General features: G+C 46.1%; 1 protein-coding gene across 4 annotated transcripts in view; it reads left to right on the top strand.

Annotated features, from left to right (window-relative positions):
- Positions 1–18,023, top strand: part of bcat1 (branched chain amino-acid transaminase 1, cytosolic) — a 91,251-nt gene that overhangs the window by 38,315 nt on the left and 34,913 nt on the right. For all 4 annotated transcript variants that reach the window (XM_069908458.1, XM_069908456.1, XM_069908459.1 and 1 more), the window contains exons 6-7: positions 1,729–1,892; positions 9,845–9,987. In XM_069908458.1, the coding sequence (XP_069764559.1) occupies positions 1,729–1,892; positions 9,845–9,987 (307 nt within the window). The remainder of the gene's footprint in view (positions 1–1,728; positions 1,893–9,844; positions 9,988–18,023) is intronic.

The raw sequence follows: 18,023 nt of genomic DNA, 5'->3' as shown, positions 1-18,023 counted from the left end.
GGTCTGACCAACGATGCCCCCCCCCTGTCCATTCTGCTTTTTCCATCGCCCCCCCCAACCCCTCCAACACAATTCAAATTCAATGCGAGCAAGGTGCGTAAAATAAACGAATTGAAGCAAATGATGGCATTTCAAGTGCCGCACAAAAGTACTGGAGGAACTCAGCAAGTCACACAGCATCCATCAGAAGGCAGTCGGGGTTTCATGCCCTTCGCTCCTTCGTCCATTCCAGGACACAGAACATTACCTGCCTTTTACGTCCAATTGGATGTTGCGTGACCTGCTGAATTTCTCCAGCACTTTGGTTTTCTGCTCCCAGAGTCTGCAGATGCACTTATTTAACAGTCAAACATCATGGACTGGGACAGCGCACAGTGCTGACTGCAATGTCCCTCTACGCCAACACTTTTTTCCACATTAGGCCCGTATCTCTCTACTTTCCTATTCATGTACCCATCCAGATACCTTTTTAATGTTGTAAGTGTATCTGCCTCCACCATCTCTTGTGACGTCCTTTTCTCAAGTATTCACCACCCTCTGTGTAGAAAAACATAGCCTTCAGATCTCTCTCCAATACCTGTCCTCTCACCTTAACCTTGTACCCTCTAGTTTTTAACTCCCCTGTCCTGGGGAGAAAAGATTCTCTCAGTCTACCCTGCCTGTGTGGTGACGCTGGTAGACTGGGTGGTGAAGAAGGCATTTGGCACATGCTGCTCTCATCAGGGAGGGATGTGTTACAGCCACTGGTGTGGCCACGTTTGGAATACAGTGAGCGGCTCTGGTCACCTTGATGGAGGAAGGCTTCTGTTAAATTGGAAAGGGTGCAAAAAAAAAATTGAAAAGGAGCACGGTTGGCGTAGCCGTTAGTGCAATGTTTTTACAGTGCCAGAGATCGGGACCAATTGGCGGGGCGGAACCAAACCTTGATTGGCAGCTGGCGTGACCTCTGACTAGGTAAAGGGCAGTGCTGTCACATGACAGCCACGACCCTTCCCGCGCTGTCTGTAAGGAGTTTGTAGTTCTCCCCGTGTGGGTTTGCCTTGGCGGCTCCGGTTTCCTCCCATCCTTCAAAACACACCGGGGATGTAGGTTAATGGGGTGGCACGGACTCATGGGCTGAAATGGTCAGTTACCATGCTGTATGTCTAAATTTAAAATTTAAAAGGTATTCCTGGGACTGAATAGTTTGAATTATGAGAGACTGGAAGGGCGAGAGCTTTTTTTCCCCTGGAACGCAGGAGATTGAAGGGTGAATTTATCGAGGTATGCAAAACCATAAGGGGCATCGATAAGTTGAATAGTCTTTTCTCCCAGGTAGCAGAATCTATAAAGAGTATAGGTTAAAGGTGAGATGGGAAAGGGAGTAGGGGGTGGGGCACACTGAGCAGCCGAAGGAAGCAGTCGAGGCAGGTACCAGGGTCAGCAATTGTGGCTGACTTTGCCGGGTACTATTACAGGTTTTGAAGAGGGTTTTAACTAATACAAGGAGAGGAGAAGATTTAGAAGGATATGGGGCCAATGGGATTAGGTTGACACCTTGGTCAGCATGGATAGGTGGGGCTGGAAGGCCTGTGTTAACACTGGATAATTCTACTATGGCTGAACTGTGGGAAATGATCTGTAATTCACGAAGGACTGGTGTTGAGGGAGGGAGGAGTACTTATCCTTTTATTGAGTGTGCCCTTTGTCCAGCTTTGTGGTTGACTGGCCTTCCGATTTTATCCAAAGCCCTCGCTCGGTGTGAAGAAGCCAACCAAAGCCTTGCTCTACGTGATCCTCAGTCCAGTGGGCTCTTACTTCACCTCGGGGAGTTTTAACGCAGTATCCCTATGGGCGAACCCTAACTATGTCCGTGCCTGGAAAGGAGGAACTGGTGACTGCAAGCTTGGAGGGTACGTAAGTCAATTGGTGGGGTGTGGTTGGGGGGGTGGGCTTTGACCTGCGCCTCATGAAGTGGTGTGGAAGTGCACACAGGAAGCTCCCATCAATGGTATCCATGCCTGTGTAGGGATGGGTGTTGGCCAGGAACTTGGGAGAGCTCCCGTGGCATTCCTCATGGTATCTCCATGAGGGAGCAGATGGACTGAGATCTTGGTCAAAGAATGGCACAGCTGACAGTATGGGCTCTCCAATTTCCATCAACTCCCATCCCTTGAGTGTCTCTCTTACCCTACCTCTGTCTCCTTCCCTCCAGCTCCCCACTCCTCTACCCCAATTAGAGGACCCACTCTCCGCCTTCTCCCGCTATCACCTCTCAGCTACCCTCCACCTCTATCCACCCATTATCTGTCTGCCTGTGCTCCTTCCCATTCTCCATCCTCCCCCTCCCCCCCCCCCACCCCCTCCTCCTGCTATTTTGTTCAGGTGCCTTCCTGCTTTTTGCAAAGAGCTCAGCCTCAAAACTTTTGTTATCCTCGACTTCCCATAGATGCTGCATGGCCTGCTGAGTTTCTCCAGCACTCTTGTGTACCAAATTTTTTAATTTAGACATACAGCAAGGTAACAGGCCATCTTGGCCCACGATTCTGTGGCACAATCAATGACCGCTCGCAGACATGAGGCACGTAGTCAAAGGCTTTATTGATCAGAAGATCTAGACATGCTGCTCCTGGCTCACGTCCCAAGGCAGGTGTGAGGGAGGAGACTAGGGCTCTCGGCCTTTATTAGGGGATCTTATGGGAAGGGGAATACAGGTACAGAAGGCGGGCCAGCCTTCCCAGCCCAGTGAGACATGCCTGCAGTACCGCATTCCACCGCAGCTGCCTAATTACACCAATGGACCTACAACCCCCAGTACGATTTTGAAGGGTGGGAGGAAACCAGAGCCCCCTGGAGGAAACCCACGCAGACACAGAGAGAATGTACAAACTCCTTAAAGACAGCGCAGGATTAGAAGCCCAGTCCCGATCAGTGGCATTATAAAGGTGTTTTGCTAACCACTATGTTAACCGTGCCATCCCAGAACTTTTAGGGGTGCTGATGTGTTTAGTTGCCACTCATGAGAGAGGGAGAAAGCAGAAATGGCCACAAAGCAGAAAGTGAGTTTGCATTTTGCTACTGTGGCTGGAAGATTCAATGATCCCGGTTTCTTTGTCACTTCAGTAATGACGAAAAGGTATTGTTGCTACAGTTCTAGCTCGAGGTTGAAAGAAGACTCGTCCAAGGTAGTGTAATCAACATTGTCTTTATTGGGCTGCAGCTCTGCCTTTTGTAGGCAGCCGGCCGTGTCACCACCGGGGCGTGGCTTGAGTGAGGTTGGCTGCTGATTGGTTGTCCCAGATGCGTGGGTCCGGATTGGACCCCCTGCAATCTGCTGGCTGTGATTGGCCGATTCGACCGCTATTCCCTCAGCCTATTGAAACAGGCGTCTCCTTTTGCGTGCTGTCTACCCGATTGCCGCGTTCAATGACTGTTTGCTGTGTCGGCCCGTGGAGTGGGCGGTGGGCCGCTGCACTGTCCTATTGAGGAAGAATTTGATAGTTGAACCAAAGTAAACCTACAGATGCTGGAAATCTGAAACAAAAAACGAAGAATGGTGGTCTGGCAGCATTGATGGAGAAAGAAACAAGATAAGTCTGAACTGTATTCATCCCCTTCCTGTGCCAATGGTGGCGACCTGCTGAATACTTCCAGCATTTTCTGTTTTGTTGAATAAGTTTGAGAATAGGCAGCGTAGAACTGTTTCCATTGTTCAATGAGATCACAAGTAGAGCTGAGCTGGTTGGGTGGTGCTGAGATGGTGTTCCCCAAATAGAGAGAAAGTAAGTTCATGGGGTGGGGGGGAAAGAGAGGGAGGGAAAAGAGAGGGAGGGAAAAGAGAGGGAGGGAAAAGAGAGGGAGGGAAAAGAGAGGGAGGGAAAAGAGAGGGAGGGAAAAGAGAGGGAGGGAAAAGAGAGGGAGGGAAAAGAGAGGGAGGGAAAAGAGAGGGAGGGAAAAGAGAGGGAGGGAAAAGAGAGGGAGGGAAAAGAGAGGGAGGGAAAAGAGAGGGAGGGAAAAGAGAGGGAGGGAAAAGAGAGGGAGGGAAAAGAGAGGGAGGGAAAAGAGAGGGAGGGAAAAGAGAGGGAGGGAAAAGAGAGGGAGGGAAAAGAGAGGGAGGGAAAAGAGAGGGAGGGAAAAGAGAGGGAGGGAAAAGAGAGGGAGGGAAAAGAGAGGGAGGGAAAAGAGAGGGAGGGAAAAGAGAGGGAGGGAAAAGAGAGGGAGGGAAAAGAGAGGGAGGGAAAAGAGAGGGAGGGAAAAGAGAGGGAGGGAAAAGAGAGGGAGGGAAAAGAGAGGGAGGGAAAAGAGAGGGAGGGAAAAGAGAGGGAGGGAAAAGAGAGGGAGGGAAAAGAGAGGGAGGGAAAAGAGAGGGAGGGAAAAGAGAGGGAGGGAAAAGAGAGGGAGGGAAAAGAGAGGGAGGGAAAAGAGAGGGAGGGAAAAGAGAGGGAGGGAAAAGAGAGGGAGGGAAAAGAGAGGGAGGGAAAAGAGAGGGAGGGAAAAGAGAGGGAGGGAAAAGAGAGGGAGGGAAAAGAGAGGGAGGGAAAAGAGAGGGAGGGAAAAGAGAGGGAGGGAAAAGAGAGGGAGGGAAAAGAGAGGGAGGGAAAAGAGAGGGAGGGAAAAGAGAGGGAGGGAAAAGAGAGGGAGGGAAAAGAGAGGGAGGGAAAAGAGAGGGAGGGAAAAGAGAGGGAGGGAAAAGAGAGGGAGGGAAAAGAGAGGGAGGGAAAAGAGAGGGAGGGAAAAGAGAGGGAGGGAAAAGAGAGGGAGGGAAAAGAGAGGGAGGGAAAAGAGAGGGAGGGAAAAGAGAGGGAGGGAAAAGAGAGGGAGGGAAAAGAGAGGGAGGGAAAAGAGAGGGAGGGAAAAGAGAGGGAGGGAAAAGAGAGGGAGGGAAAAGAGAGGGAGGGAAAAGAGAGGGAGGGAAAAGAGAGGGAGGGAAAAGAGAGGGAGGGAAAAGAGAGGGAGGGAAAAGAGAGGGAGGGAAAAGAGAGGGAGGGAAAAGAGAGGGAGGGAAAAGAGAGGGAGGGAAAAGAGAGGGAGGGAAAAGAGAGGGAGGGAAAAGAGAGGGAGGGAAAAGAGAGGGAGGGAAAAGAGAGGGAGGGAAAAGAGAGGGAGGGAAAAGAGAGGGAGGGAAAAGAGAGGGAGGGAAAAGAGAGGGAGGGAAAAGAGAGGGAGGGAAAAGAGAGGGAGGGAAAAGAGAGGGAGGGAAAAGAGAGGGAGGGAAAAGAGAGGGAGGGAAAAGAGAGGGAGGGAAAAGAGAGAACACACTAGGGGTGTGTGTGTGTGTGTGTGTGTGTGTATTGTTACGAGCCCAGAGGAGCCATTAACCCAGATGCAATATATATTCACCAAGACAAATGGTTACTTAAACAAAAATTGCTTTTAATTATTTTTAAACATGAAAGCAGAATCACACTTTAACTTATCACTACTGACTCCAGTCAGTTTTAATGCCTTAGAAATAACCATCAGTTCCTCTTTTCTCTTGCTCAACAGCTCTGATGGTTGTGACAAAAATGTACCAACATCCACTGCTGCCGGTTTTCCCACACAAGCTTTAAATTAGCTTGAAAAAAAACCAATTAACCAATAAATCTCAAAAACTCCAATTTTCAATCCAAAAAGACGATCCCCATAAACATAGGAAGAAAGTCTTTTTACCAGGGCCCAGTCGCCCAAGGGTCAGTGGAAGTCTGGAACACTCTCTTGTTGAAGGTCAATGAAACATTTTTTGGAAATGAGATGAATTGTTTCGATGAGATTGAGGTACCAAATGTAACAGAACCCGGCAGAAGCAGTTCTACGGAACAATCCATCTGATTGATCTGAATATCCTAATCCTACTCCTGACTGAAGGCTTCTGGGGATTGTTGGTATTAAGGGACAAGGGAAAAGTGATGGAGGAAGTGTCCCTATGGGAATGAGAGAGAGAAAATGAGACCATTGCAGGGAGCAAGATAGGAAGGCACAAGGCAGAGAGAAAAAGATTTGAGAAAGACAGCAAATTGGGGGGGGGGGGGGTGTGTGTGCACATGCATGTGTGTATATATGTGCTTATGCATGTGTTTGAACATGTGTATATGTGAGAGAGAGAGAAAAGTGGGTAAGGGTTAGGTGGGAAGATACACAGGACAAAAACTGACCAGAAAGAACCACAACATAATCATGAGCTAGACAAACTTAAAGTAGTTGGAAATCAGCTCTTCCACCGGGTTCAAAGATGCACTGCGTGCTCCTCAGACATGTTCCAATTGATATTTTAGGAAGCTGGGAGCCACTTTTCCCTTTGAAGAAGGAAGGACCTCCTAATAATGCGATCTTTCATGTGCAAACGCTACTCCTGCTCCTGTTGCCTGTACTTGATGGGATAATGATTATACACTGTTGTGTGGAGCCAGTGAGTGGCACTATTGTTACAGGAACAATCTTCATAGCAGTAGTCTGCAGGAAAGATTAGTTGATAATTTGGAATCCTGACAATAAATGATTTTGTCTGTTCTATTTAAATTTCAACACCTTTGGAAGTGTGAATTTGCCTTTCTTGCTGTGACATTTCCCAAAATTAAAATTTTAGTGTGTCTCTCATTTGCCTTAACTCTTTGGTAGAGGATACCCTACTTGATTAATTATTAATTAATTAACTACTGGGAAACAGTGCTTGGCCTTTAAGAATCAAAGATGTTCATTTTGAACAGTTTAGGGCAACTTTGGGTGTTGAGAAAGGGTCCTGACCCGAAATGTCAACTGGCTATCTCTCTCCGTGGATGCTGCCTAACCTGTTGGGCCCTTCGGGGCTTGCTTTTGATTCATTTGTGGCCACTGACTATCTCAAACAATGACTGATGCTGATTTACCTGCCAACTCGCACATCTTTCGGATGTGGGAGGAAACTTGGAGTGAATGTAGTCACGGGTAGAATGTGCAAACTCCACATAGACAGCACGGAGATCAGGATCGGACCTGGACATTTGTGAGGAAGTTGCTCTGTGAGTGAGGGAGAGAGGGAAAGGGAGATGAGGGTGAGAGGGGGAGGGAGAGGTGGGGAGGAGAGAGGCAGAGAGTGAGGGAGGGAGAGGTGGGGAGGAGAGAGGCAGAGAGTGAGGGAGGGAAGAAAAGAGAAGGAGAGAGCGAGAGAGGAATGAAGAATAAGAAGGGGAAAGCGGGAAGTGAGGGAGGGAGGCAGAGGGAGAGAAAGGGAGAGATAGATGGGAGAAAGAGAACAAAAGAGATTCTGAATAGGGATGACAGAGCAGGATAGAAGAACAACTTGCTTGCATTCTCCATTTAAAGGGCTGAAAGCTATTTATGGTCACAACAAAGAAATAAGATCTCAATAGATCTTCTCAACTGAAGTATGGATAAAATCCAATCACTCCCTCGTGATTTACCAGAAATATCTGATTGAATTGATAAACTTAAATAAGATTTGGATCCAGCTCTTTATATAATTCCAATGAGGACACTAGAAAGTCGTGTTAACCCTGGGGAAATCATGTCTGTGGTGCCACAGGCACGTTTGATTTTGCTGTCTCAAAATTATACTCAGAGAGTTTGTAGTAAAAGGCTACACATATTAATGATAGAGTGACATTTGCAGGAAGGTTGTCTATTCTGAATGCTTATCTCTTGAAAAGGAAGAAATGAGGGAGAGCTACAATGAGATGTATAAAAATGTTAGTTTTGACCGATAGTCCAAGTTGATGTTCTTTCCTGTGCAGAATTTTGGAGTCAATATTTAACTAAAGAGCAACTCATTGGAGCAACAGCTTGGGTTAGGGAAGGCAGATTACTCTGTATGGATTCCAGGAAGGATGTGGCCAATTAACTGTTAGCAGAGATGGAGGGAGAAGGGGATGGTCAACATTATGTGAAAGAGGACATTAGGAAAGACACCAACCAAGTTATGCTTGATTCTAGAGGGTGGGCTGGCTCTGAATGAGTTCAGATATCAGAGATGCAGAGGGACCTTGTGCAAGATTCCCTAAAGGTCAACTTGCAGGTAGGGTCAGTGGTAAGGAAAGCAAATGAAATGCTAGCATTCATGGCAAGAGAGGTAGAAAAGCAAAGATGTAATGTTTGGTTTATTCAGGCATTGGTCAGACCACACTGGGAGTACTGGGAGCAGTTTTGGCCTCCGTAAGGAAGGATGTGCTGTCATTGGAGAGGGCCTAAAAGAATGAACCCTGGAAAGAGCTTTTGAGGCTCTGGGACTGAGTTTAGAAGAACAACTTTTGAAACCTGTCGGGTGCTGAAAGGCTTGGATAGAGTGGCAGTGGAAAGGATGTTTCCCACGGCAGGGAGTCTGGGACCGGGGGCCACAGCCTCAGAAGATTAAAACGCCCCATTAGAACAGAGGCTGGTGAACATGAGGAATTCCTTGACACAGGCAGCTGTGGAGGCCAAGCCACTGGGGATATTTAAGATGGAAGTAGATCTGTTCTTGATTTTGGAAGGGAATCTAGGGTTAGTAAGGATAAGTAAATCAGCCATGATGAATTTGAAGGGCTGGTGTTGCATGGACTTCTGCTTGCAATGCTTCTGACTCCTAGGAAAAGGTTGGTGAAGTTGCTCGTGGCTCACCTCTGCCACTGGGTTCATCAACCAGGAGGCCTCTGCTTTACCTCTTGGTCTCTGGGCTTGGGACCCCCACCCTGTGAGTGGCAACTGCTTCAGCCTGGGATGTGTTTGTTTTAATAGAGAATGAGGCAGAGAGAAGTAGATCCCGCGTCGACATTATCCCCCAATGCACAAGGTGCTGGAGGAACTCAGCGGGCCAGGCGGCATCTGTGGAAGGTCACAGACCGTCGACCATCGGGGTCGAAGCCTCCTCCATCAAGCAGGAACCCAAACAAAAGGGTGGGGCAGGAGCATGGGCTGGGAGCTGAGTGGAAGAAGAGGCAGAGGGCTGAGGGAAGGGGGTTGGTATCTAGAGAATAGATGATGTAGGTGATGGCAGAGTCGTCGTCAGAAGAGATCTAATTGAGGGGCGTTAGAGTAACTGAGGGGAACTGACTCCGGGGGGGGGTAGTGAGTGGGCGCCATACCTGCCATGCACCTCCATCTGCCCTGCTGTCCTTCCCTCTGGCATTTCAGACAAACTATGCATTTTTATAGTGCGTTGGGACAAAACCATGTGATTCTTTTTTGATGACATCACCCAGTGCGGACGGCAACCCCCCCTAGTGACATTAGTGTTGCGGGTGGGTGGGGGAGCACAATAACTCATTGGGGGGGGAATGGGCCATCCCCCCATGATTCCAAGACTGAGTGACGGAGAGGTAGAGAGACTTTCACCCACACACTCACTCGTGCACACACTAGAGGCAATTTAAATTAATGTTCAGGTTTATTATCATTTGACTGTACATGTACAACCAAATGAAGCGGCGTTTCCCTGGACCATGGTATGCGCGCGCACACACACAATCACACACACACACACACACACACACACACACACACACACACACACACACACACACACACACACACACACACTATATATATGTTTATATATAAAATACACACACACTATCCCTCACACACATCAATGCACACACACATGCACAGACACATGTACATGCGCATGTACATGTACATCATCACATTATATGCATTAAGATGTAATTAAGGCATAAAGATTTAACCCATGACTTTGGGATGTGGGAGGAAAGCAGAGCACCTGGGGGAAGCCCACATGGGTCACTGGGAAAAGGTGCAAACTCTACTCAGCCAGCATCTGAGGACAGGACTGTCCTTGGGCTTGAGGCACTCGGAGACCCCCAGCTGTATCTGCTGCACTACTCCTGCCCTGAAACTAGGTAGCTTTAAAAGCTAAATCTGAGTGCCAACTCCTTTCTCCTTCTTGCTGCAGAAATTACGGAGCTACACTTTATGCATATTCTGAAGCTTTGAAAGTCGGATGTCAACAGGTGTTATGGCTCTACGAAGACGATCAAAAGATAACTGAAGCCGGGACAATGAATCTGTTTCTTTACTGGATTAATGAGCATGGAGGTACGGTGAAGCAAAAGCAGTCATAGAGTCACACAGTGTGGAAAAATGACTCTACAGCCCATTCTGACCACACTAGTTCCACCTGCCTGCACATATCCCTCTAAACCTGTCCTACCCATCTATTCGTCTAATATTTTTCTTAAATGTTGAAATAGTACCTGCCTCGACCCCCACTCTGGAGCCCGTTCCATACACAGTGCTAAAACGTCACCACTCAGGTTCCTGTTAGATCTCTTCCCCTCACCTTCAACCTAGGTTCTCTGGTTATCGATTTCCTCTCCTCTGGACAAAAGATTTTCTGCGTTCACCTGATGTATTCCTCTCGTGATTTGGTACACTTCCACATGATCACCCCTCACCCTCCTGAGCCCCAAGGAATAAAGCCCCAGAATCAGATTTTCAGAACATGCCATGAAAGTTGTGTTCAAAAATTGAATTTAAAACGAAATAAATGAATGCAAATTACCCTGCTCCACCTCTCCCTACGATCAGGCCCCTGAGTCCTGGCCGTATCCTTGCAAATCTTTTCAGCACCCTCTCCAGTTTGTAACACCTTTCTTTCACCATGGCGACCAAGACTCCAGACCAAGACTCCAGGGCCTCACCAACACATTAGAGAAATGCAACACCACCTCCCAACTCCATTCCTGTTGTGTTACTTGTGTTTCTATTTTTTTGGTGGGGTTGGGGGGGGGGGCGATACTGTTAGCGCAGTGGTCAGCGCAATGCGACGCTGTTGCAGTGCCAGCGATCAGGGCCAGGGTTTGAATCCCGTGCTGCCTGTAAGGAATGGGTAGGAATGGGCAGACTCACGTGTCTGCGTGAGTTTTCCCCAGGGGCGCGGATTTCCTCCCGCCGTTCAAAACATACTGGGGCGGGGGGGGGGGGTGGTTGGTTTTGTAGGTCATTTGGGTGTAATTGGGTGGCACGGGCTCGTGTGCCGTAAGGGCCTGTTATTGTGCTGTGTGTGTAAATTTAAATTAAAAAAAAACCCTAAAAATTAAGTAGCTGAGCAGTTTAAGAATTTAGTGGTGCCTTCGAATGGCTCAGCATATCTCAATGTACTGTCAAGCCAACAATTTTCTTTTGAAGTCAAATCCCTGTGGTAATGTAGGAAATGCAGGAACTCATTTACACAGAGCAAGATCCAGAAAAATCTTGTTCCAATAGCAGGAAAAGGTTGCTTTATTGATGTTGCTGGGGATTAAATATCACACATCAGGCTGGGGAGAACTCCCTTTAGCTTGGTGTTTGTAGAGCAATTACCAGGTTATTATCTGCATTAAGCCCCCACGACCCTCTTCTTTTTGCTCCGGTTTCTCCCCTTCCCAACACCCCCCCCCCACTCCCAACCCAGATCCTCAAATTTATTTTGGTGGGTTAAGTGTTAGATGAAGCAGGGAGTTAATGGACAGGTGAGGAAGTACAGGCTGCAGGAAGATAAATAGGCTGAATGTCCTCTTTTCTGATGACATAACCATGACCATAAGACATGAACAAAATTTGGCCCTTCCGACCATTGAACCCGCTCTGCCATTCAGATCGTGGTGGGTGTATTTTCTTTTCACCCTCCCCCCCATCCATTCTCCTGCCTTCTCGCCTTAACTTTTCACCTTGCTAATTAAGAACCCATCAACCTATGCTTTATATCGATACAATGGCTTGGCCTCCATAGCAACGAGTTCCACTGCCCTCTGGCTGAAGAAATGCCCTCATCCTCTGTTCAATAGGAATGACCTTTTATTCTGAGGCTGAGCTCTCTGGTCCTAGACTCTTGCAGAACTGGAAACCTCTTCTCCACTCTATCCAGCCTTTTGGTTGGTTTCAATGAGTCCTTTCCCCTGAAACATCTATTTTCCTTGCCTGCCAACGAAACCATATTGGTGGTGTTACGAGCCCAGAGGACCCCAAAACCCAGCAGCAATAGATATTCACCATGACAAATGGTTACTTAAACATAAGTTGCTTTTAATTATCTTTAAACATGAAAATAGAATCAAACTTTAACTTATCTCTATTGACTTACTTAACCTAACAACCCCCTTCTAATTCTAAGCACACGTGTGTGTAATGTGTGTGTAAATTCAGAAAAGTTCTAAGATTCACAGTCCAATCTCACTTCTCATTCCTCTAAGTTCACTGGCTGCAGGCAATTCTTATACTGTGTACAGAATTTAACATTTATAAGGTTCACCAGGCTTTGGTGCTTGTAAGGTAAATGGTCACCGGTCAGGAAGGTCCTTGCCGGTTTTCAGAGAGAGAGAGAGAGAGAGAGAGAGATTTCTTGTACATTTACTTCCATCAGCCACTTCAATGTCTTGCCGAAGAAATTTGCCCCTTCAGGGTTCTGCAGATGATGCCCTCTTTCTTTCAAGTCACCACAGAGTTCCTTTATGTTTTACTTATTCCAAGTGAAACCTTAGACAGCCAGTCCTCTCCTCTTGCATGATCCACAAAGGGCTTTGACCAGGCCATCTCTGTCACAGTGGCCCCATAGTGAAAAGAGTCTAGTGGTGGTTGATTCTGACAACCCCAATCCAACAAAGTAACTCCTTAACAAACTCTATTAGCAACTCTTTAACAAAAAGGAACCAGACATTGTTGGACAAGAGGGCTTATAAATGGTAAGTTGTGGTTCTGCAATGGAAGTGCCAAGTGATGACCATCTACAGCAATACAGATACTAACCATCTCCCCATGATGTTCCACGTTGTTGCCATCTCCCAGTCTCCCACCATCAAAACTCTGGGGGGTCATCCCTAGCCAGGAACTTATCCGGTTTGGGCATATGAATACTGTACTGTGGCTACAAGAGCAGGTCAGAGTCTGTTATCCTGCACTGAATGGCTCACCACCTGATACCACAGAGCTTTTGCACCCACTAAAGGGCACAGGTCTGCAATGTCTCACCTACTTGTCCAGATGAGAGCAGCTGGGATAAAACTGAAGGAGGTCAACAACATCGGGGGGGAGGGGGAGGCAAACCAGCCCACATGATGAACACTTGAGCTGCCATCCCAATCATGGATTCCCTCCACTCCTGGCACCATGCCAAATACACTGCAGTCACTCCCCTGGGCCTCGCAATCACCTCACAAACCTGCAAAGCCTACCAGCAAGGAGAGTAATAGCAGCTGGAGAATAGACCAGCACCCACTGCAGCCTCTCCTCCAAGCCACGCACCACCTTGATTTGGAAAGTGTCCCATCCACCCCTGCAGATGGTGCTCGGCTGCAGCTCCTCCAGCAATTTTTTGGCTTGGAAATTTATTGCTGCTCTTTCAAAACTGCAGTCTAAGTCCAATGCCTTTACTTTCTCAGGAGTTTGAGGAGCGTTGGCCTGTCGTCGAATTAGCAAACTTGTGCAGGTGCACTGTGGGAGGGACACAGCCTGGTTTGGGAATGAAACCCTTCAAGAACGCAGAGGTAGCAAACACAAACAGGCCCATCACAGGCTATGAACTCCCATCCACTGCAGACATCCACAAGAGGTGTGGCCCCAATAAAGCAGCCAACACCAAAGACTGGAAGTTACCTGACTGATGGGCTTTTTAATCACCATTAATAGAAGGCACGACTCGTATTGCTGACCCGAGATCCAAGCTTGTTCTGGGGGACGGGTTATGGCTGTCTTTATTTAGGGGAATCAAGGGGAGGAGCCGTGGGTACAATCAGCAAGGGGCGGGCTAGCCATCCACATACAAGCAATATTAGCAGTGGTTCTACCACAATCACAAAGGACCTCCATCACCCTGGTCACAACCTCTCCTCACTGCGACCTTCAGCCTGAAGACCAGCTGTTGAAGAACAGTTTCTTTCCAACAGCTATCAGGATCTTGAACATTCCCTGATTATATTGACTGCTCCGCCCCTATCGCAGTCACTTCTTTTGCCTTGCAGTAGTATAACTGAATATTTATTATCTATTTTGTGTATATATAGTCTTCATAATTTAAGTATTTTGCACATAGTTGTTTTTGATACAAAGTACCCTTTAGCATGAGCAAGGATGAATGTCAGTGCATATGTACACTGTACAACAATAAATCCACGATCATCCAGACTTCCTGTTCAATGCTGCAAGTCCTGTCATTCAGAGTATAGCAGGTCGTCTCACAAACCAACCTCCATCGGCTGCCTTGGGAGAGCAGCCGACACATTTGAAGACACATCCCATCCTGGGTCACACTCTCTTCACTCCCTTCCCATCGGGCAGAAGGGACACTAGTGGGGTCGGGCTAATGAACAAACCCTTCTTTCTCTTTCAATCTGTTTATAATATCGAACATGTATACAAGAGGAGAATTTCATTGCATACATGTAACTAAGAAAAAGAACGTTAGCATTTAACAAATATATATTAACCATAAATTTCTTCTCCTTTTGTAAAACCGAAAGGGGAAAAAAGAGAGGAAAAATTTAATTTTTTTGTAAAATCCCTTCAGAAGCCTCTTTTGGGTGTAAAGCCGCCTATTCTACCCGAATGCGACTGCGGGAGGCCACCTGAAAGCGCAAAACCCGGCTCTGAGGAGTACTCACCCAACCCTCCTCGGGGAGGTATATTCTCCGCATCCAAGCAGTCCCTCGAGGCATCTGAAAGCAGCAGCCTAAAAGTGGCTGCTAGGGGATGGGCCGATGTCCATCATCCGGTGACCCAACTCCCCGCTGCCTGACACCCCCCCCCTCCCCCTGACTGCCCCCTCCCCACTGTCCCTGCCCCCCAGCGTGGGATGTTGGGGCAGGGGCAGCTGGCGTGGGACTATGGTGGGCCACCCCTGCCCCGCAGTCCTGCATTGGCCGCCCCATGCCCTGACATCCGTGCTGGCCTCCCTCGCCCTGACAGCGGGCGGGACTAAGGCCACAGTCGACAGGAGCTGACGTTTGCTCCGAGGCGCCTCTCCTGCAGCCGGCCCTTTCAGGTGCCAGACCAGCGCCTTCAGTGCTGCCACCTGGACGTCCATATGAAAACACCCGCAGCCACTTCTGCAGGCGTATTCTCTATTTAAAAAAAATAGAAAGAGAGACTGAACAGTCCATCCTGAGAAAGTAGGAAAACAAAGGGTTTCTTGGTTAAAACCAAATTTACTATAAGGAACGAGGAGAGAATCCAATATAAAATTACGATTCTTCAACTATATGGAAATATTGAATAAACGGTCACCAAACTTCTTCAAATTTCAAAGATGTATCAAATGTCCGACACCTGATTTTCTCCAAATTTAAACTTGACGTGATAGCAGAGAGCCATTGAAGTCGAGTCGATGGGTTTGGCTCCTCCCATTTAAGTCACGTGGCTTTTCTAGCCAATAATGTTGAAAAGGTGATTATTCGCTGTGCGGAGAGAGGCATGTGCCCAGTCTCTGCTGGTATGATTCCAAAAATAGCTGTTAATAGATTTGGTTGTAATTCTAATCCAAGAACTTTTGACACAAAATTGGGTGGCAGTGTGAAATGTTAGGAAAACGCAGGAGGACTTGGACAGGTTAGGTGAGTGGGCGGATGCATGGAAGATGCAGTTTAATGTGGATAAATGTGAGGTTATCCACTTTGGTGGCTGGAACAGGAAGGTGGATTTTTTTTTAATGGACTCAAGTTAGGAAGTGGGGAAGTGCTACGTGATCGAGGTATACTTGTACATCAGTCACTAAAAGCTAACATGCAGGTTCAACAAGCTGTGAAAAAGGCAAATGGCATGTTGGCCTTCATAAAAAGGGGAATGGAATATAGGAGTAAAGATGTCCTTCTGCAATTCTACAGGGCCCTGGTGTGTCCAGTTCTGGTCTCCTAATTTGAGGAAGGACATTCTTGCTATTGAGGGAGTGCAGTGTAGATTCACAAGGTTAGTTCCCAGGATGCGAGGATTGACATATGCTGAAAGGTTGGATAAACTGGGGTTGTATACGTTGGAATTTAGAAGAATGAGGTGAGATATGATTTAGGTATATAAGATTATTATTAAGGGATTGGACCCTATAGAAACTGATTACATGTTCCCGATGTTGGGGGAGACTAGGACTAGAGGCCATAGTTTAAGAATACCGAGATGAGAATTTTTTTTTTTACCTAGAGTTGTTGGTTTGTGGAACGCTTTGCCACAGAGGGTGGTAGATGTGGGTTCTCTGGATAAGTTCAAGAGGGAGTTAGATAAGGTTCTCGTGGACCGAGGAATTGAGGGTTATGGGGAGAAGGCAGGGACAGGATAAAGATAGTGGAAGATCAGCCATGATCTAAATGAATGGTTGTACCAGCTCGATGGGCTGAATGGCCTATTGTCTATTGTTAGGGTTTTAAAGACACCTTTCTAGAAATTATCTAGATTTAAACATGACCAGAACCTATGAGTTAAAGTGGCTAGATCAACTTTGCACCTATCACAATTTTGGTTAACATTAAATTTTGGTTAACGTTAAAATACAGACCAACTTATCTTTGGACATATGTGCCTAATGTACCACCTTGAACTGAATCAAGGAATGACAGGCACAAATTGATGAAGCATTTACTCGTCAAAAAATATAATCCCATTGATCGCCCAGAAACAATTCTTGGAATTCCCAAACACCTTTAATTTTATCGTTGTATATCAGTCGCAAGTTAATTAACTGATTATATATTGTAGCTATTAACCCTTTTTGAAGTGGATCGACCTGAAAAAGGATGCCTATCATAACAGATGGATAAGCAGAAGGACAGTTTAGAAGTAAAGTTCTCAGAAAGTCCCTAATTTCCAAATACCTATAAAAAATCGTGCCTTGCTCAATACTTGTCTGGTAACTGATTGAGGGGCATGAAGCGTCTCCTGCAACTAGGTCTGAAAAAGTTATAACTCCTTTAGTTTTAAATCAATGATGCTTGAAATAAGAAATGAAAGTGCATGTTACTAGATGAAACAAAATTATTAAACTATAAAAAAAAAAATTTTTACGAAACTGGAACCAAATTCTTATCGTGTACTTAAGAACTGGGTTAAGATCTTGTCTATTAATTTTGGATTACGCAAAGGGCAAAGAGGAGCTCCCAGCAAATAGGCCAACGAGTATCCCCCCCCTCCCCCACCAACTGAATTCCTCTCCAAATGTATCCACAAAGGACAATCATGTACGTCTGAATAATAAATCCAAAGGGTAATTATTTCAGACATCAGTAGCCCAATAATAAATTAGGGGGAGCCATTCCTCTGTCTTTGTTTTGTTTCTGCAGTAAAGATTTGCTCAGTCTAGGTTTCTTATTATTCCAAATGTAAGAAGATATCTTAAAGTCTATCTTGTCAAAAAATATTTTAGGGAGGCTTGAAAAAGTATATAAAAACTTTGGTAAAGTTATCATTTTAATTGCGTTAATACGACCAACTAATGATGGCGCCATTGGAGACCATCTGGAAAGTGTTTGGGAGATAATTATATTTATACAGATCCTTAAAGTTTCTCGTAATTTTAATGCTCAAAAAAGTAAATTGGTTCTTAACAACTTTAAAGGGTATTTGATCATATTGATACTTCTGATTATTAATAGGAAAATGTTTACTCTCATAAAGATTTAATTTGTAGCCTGAAAAACTACCGAATTCAGAAAGTAGGGACAGAATAAAAGGAATAGATTTCTTATGATCAGAAATATAAGCTAATAAATTGTCCGCATATAATGAAATCTTATGTATCCTATCACTCCTCTTGATACCTTGAATGTCATTGGAGTCTCAAAGGCAAGAGGCCAAATTGAATAGCAAAGGACTAAGAGGGAACCATCCTGAGTGCCCCTAAACAGCCAAAAATAAAGAGACATTCGATTATTAGCAATAACCACAGCCACTGGAGCTTGATAAATCATTTTAATCCAAGAAATTAAATCATTTTTAAGATCTCAAATAAATAGGGCCATTGCACTCTATCAAAAGCTTTTTCAGCATCCAGGGATACAACTCATTCAGATGGAGAAGAGTAAATAATATTAAATAATCTTGGAATATTAAAATGAGAATACCTATTCTTAATGAACCCAGTTAGATTCTACTTTAGGTAGGATATTCTCAAGTCTGTT

This window comes from Narcine bancroftii, chromosome 13, assembly GCF_036971445.1.
Source record: "Narcine bancroftii isolate sNarBan1 chromosome 13, sNarBan1.hap1, whole genome shotgun sequence".
Taxonomy (NCBI): domain Eukaryota; kingdom Metazoa; phylum Chordata; class Chondrichthyes; order Torpediniformes; family Narcinidae; genus Narcine; species Narcine bancroftii.
This window is presented reverse-complemented; position numbering and strand designations above follow the sequence as displayed.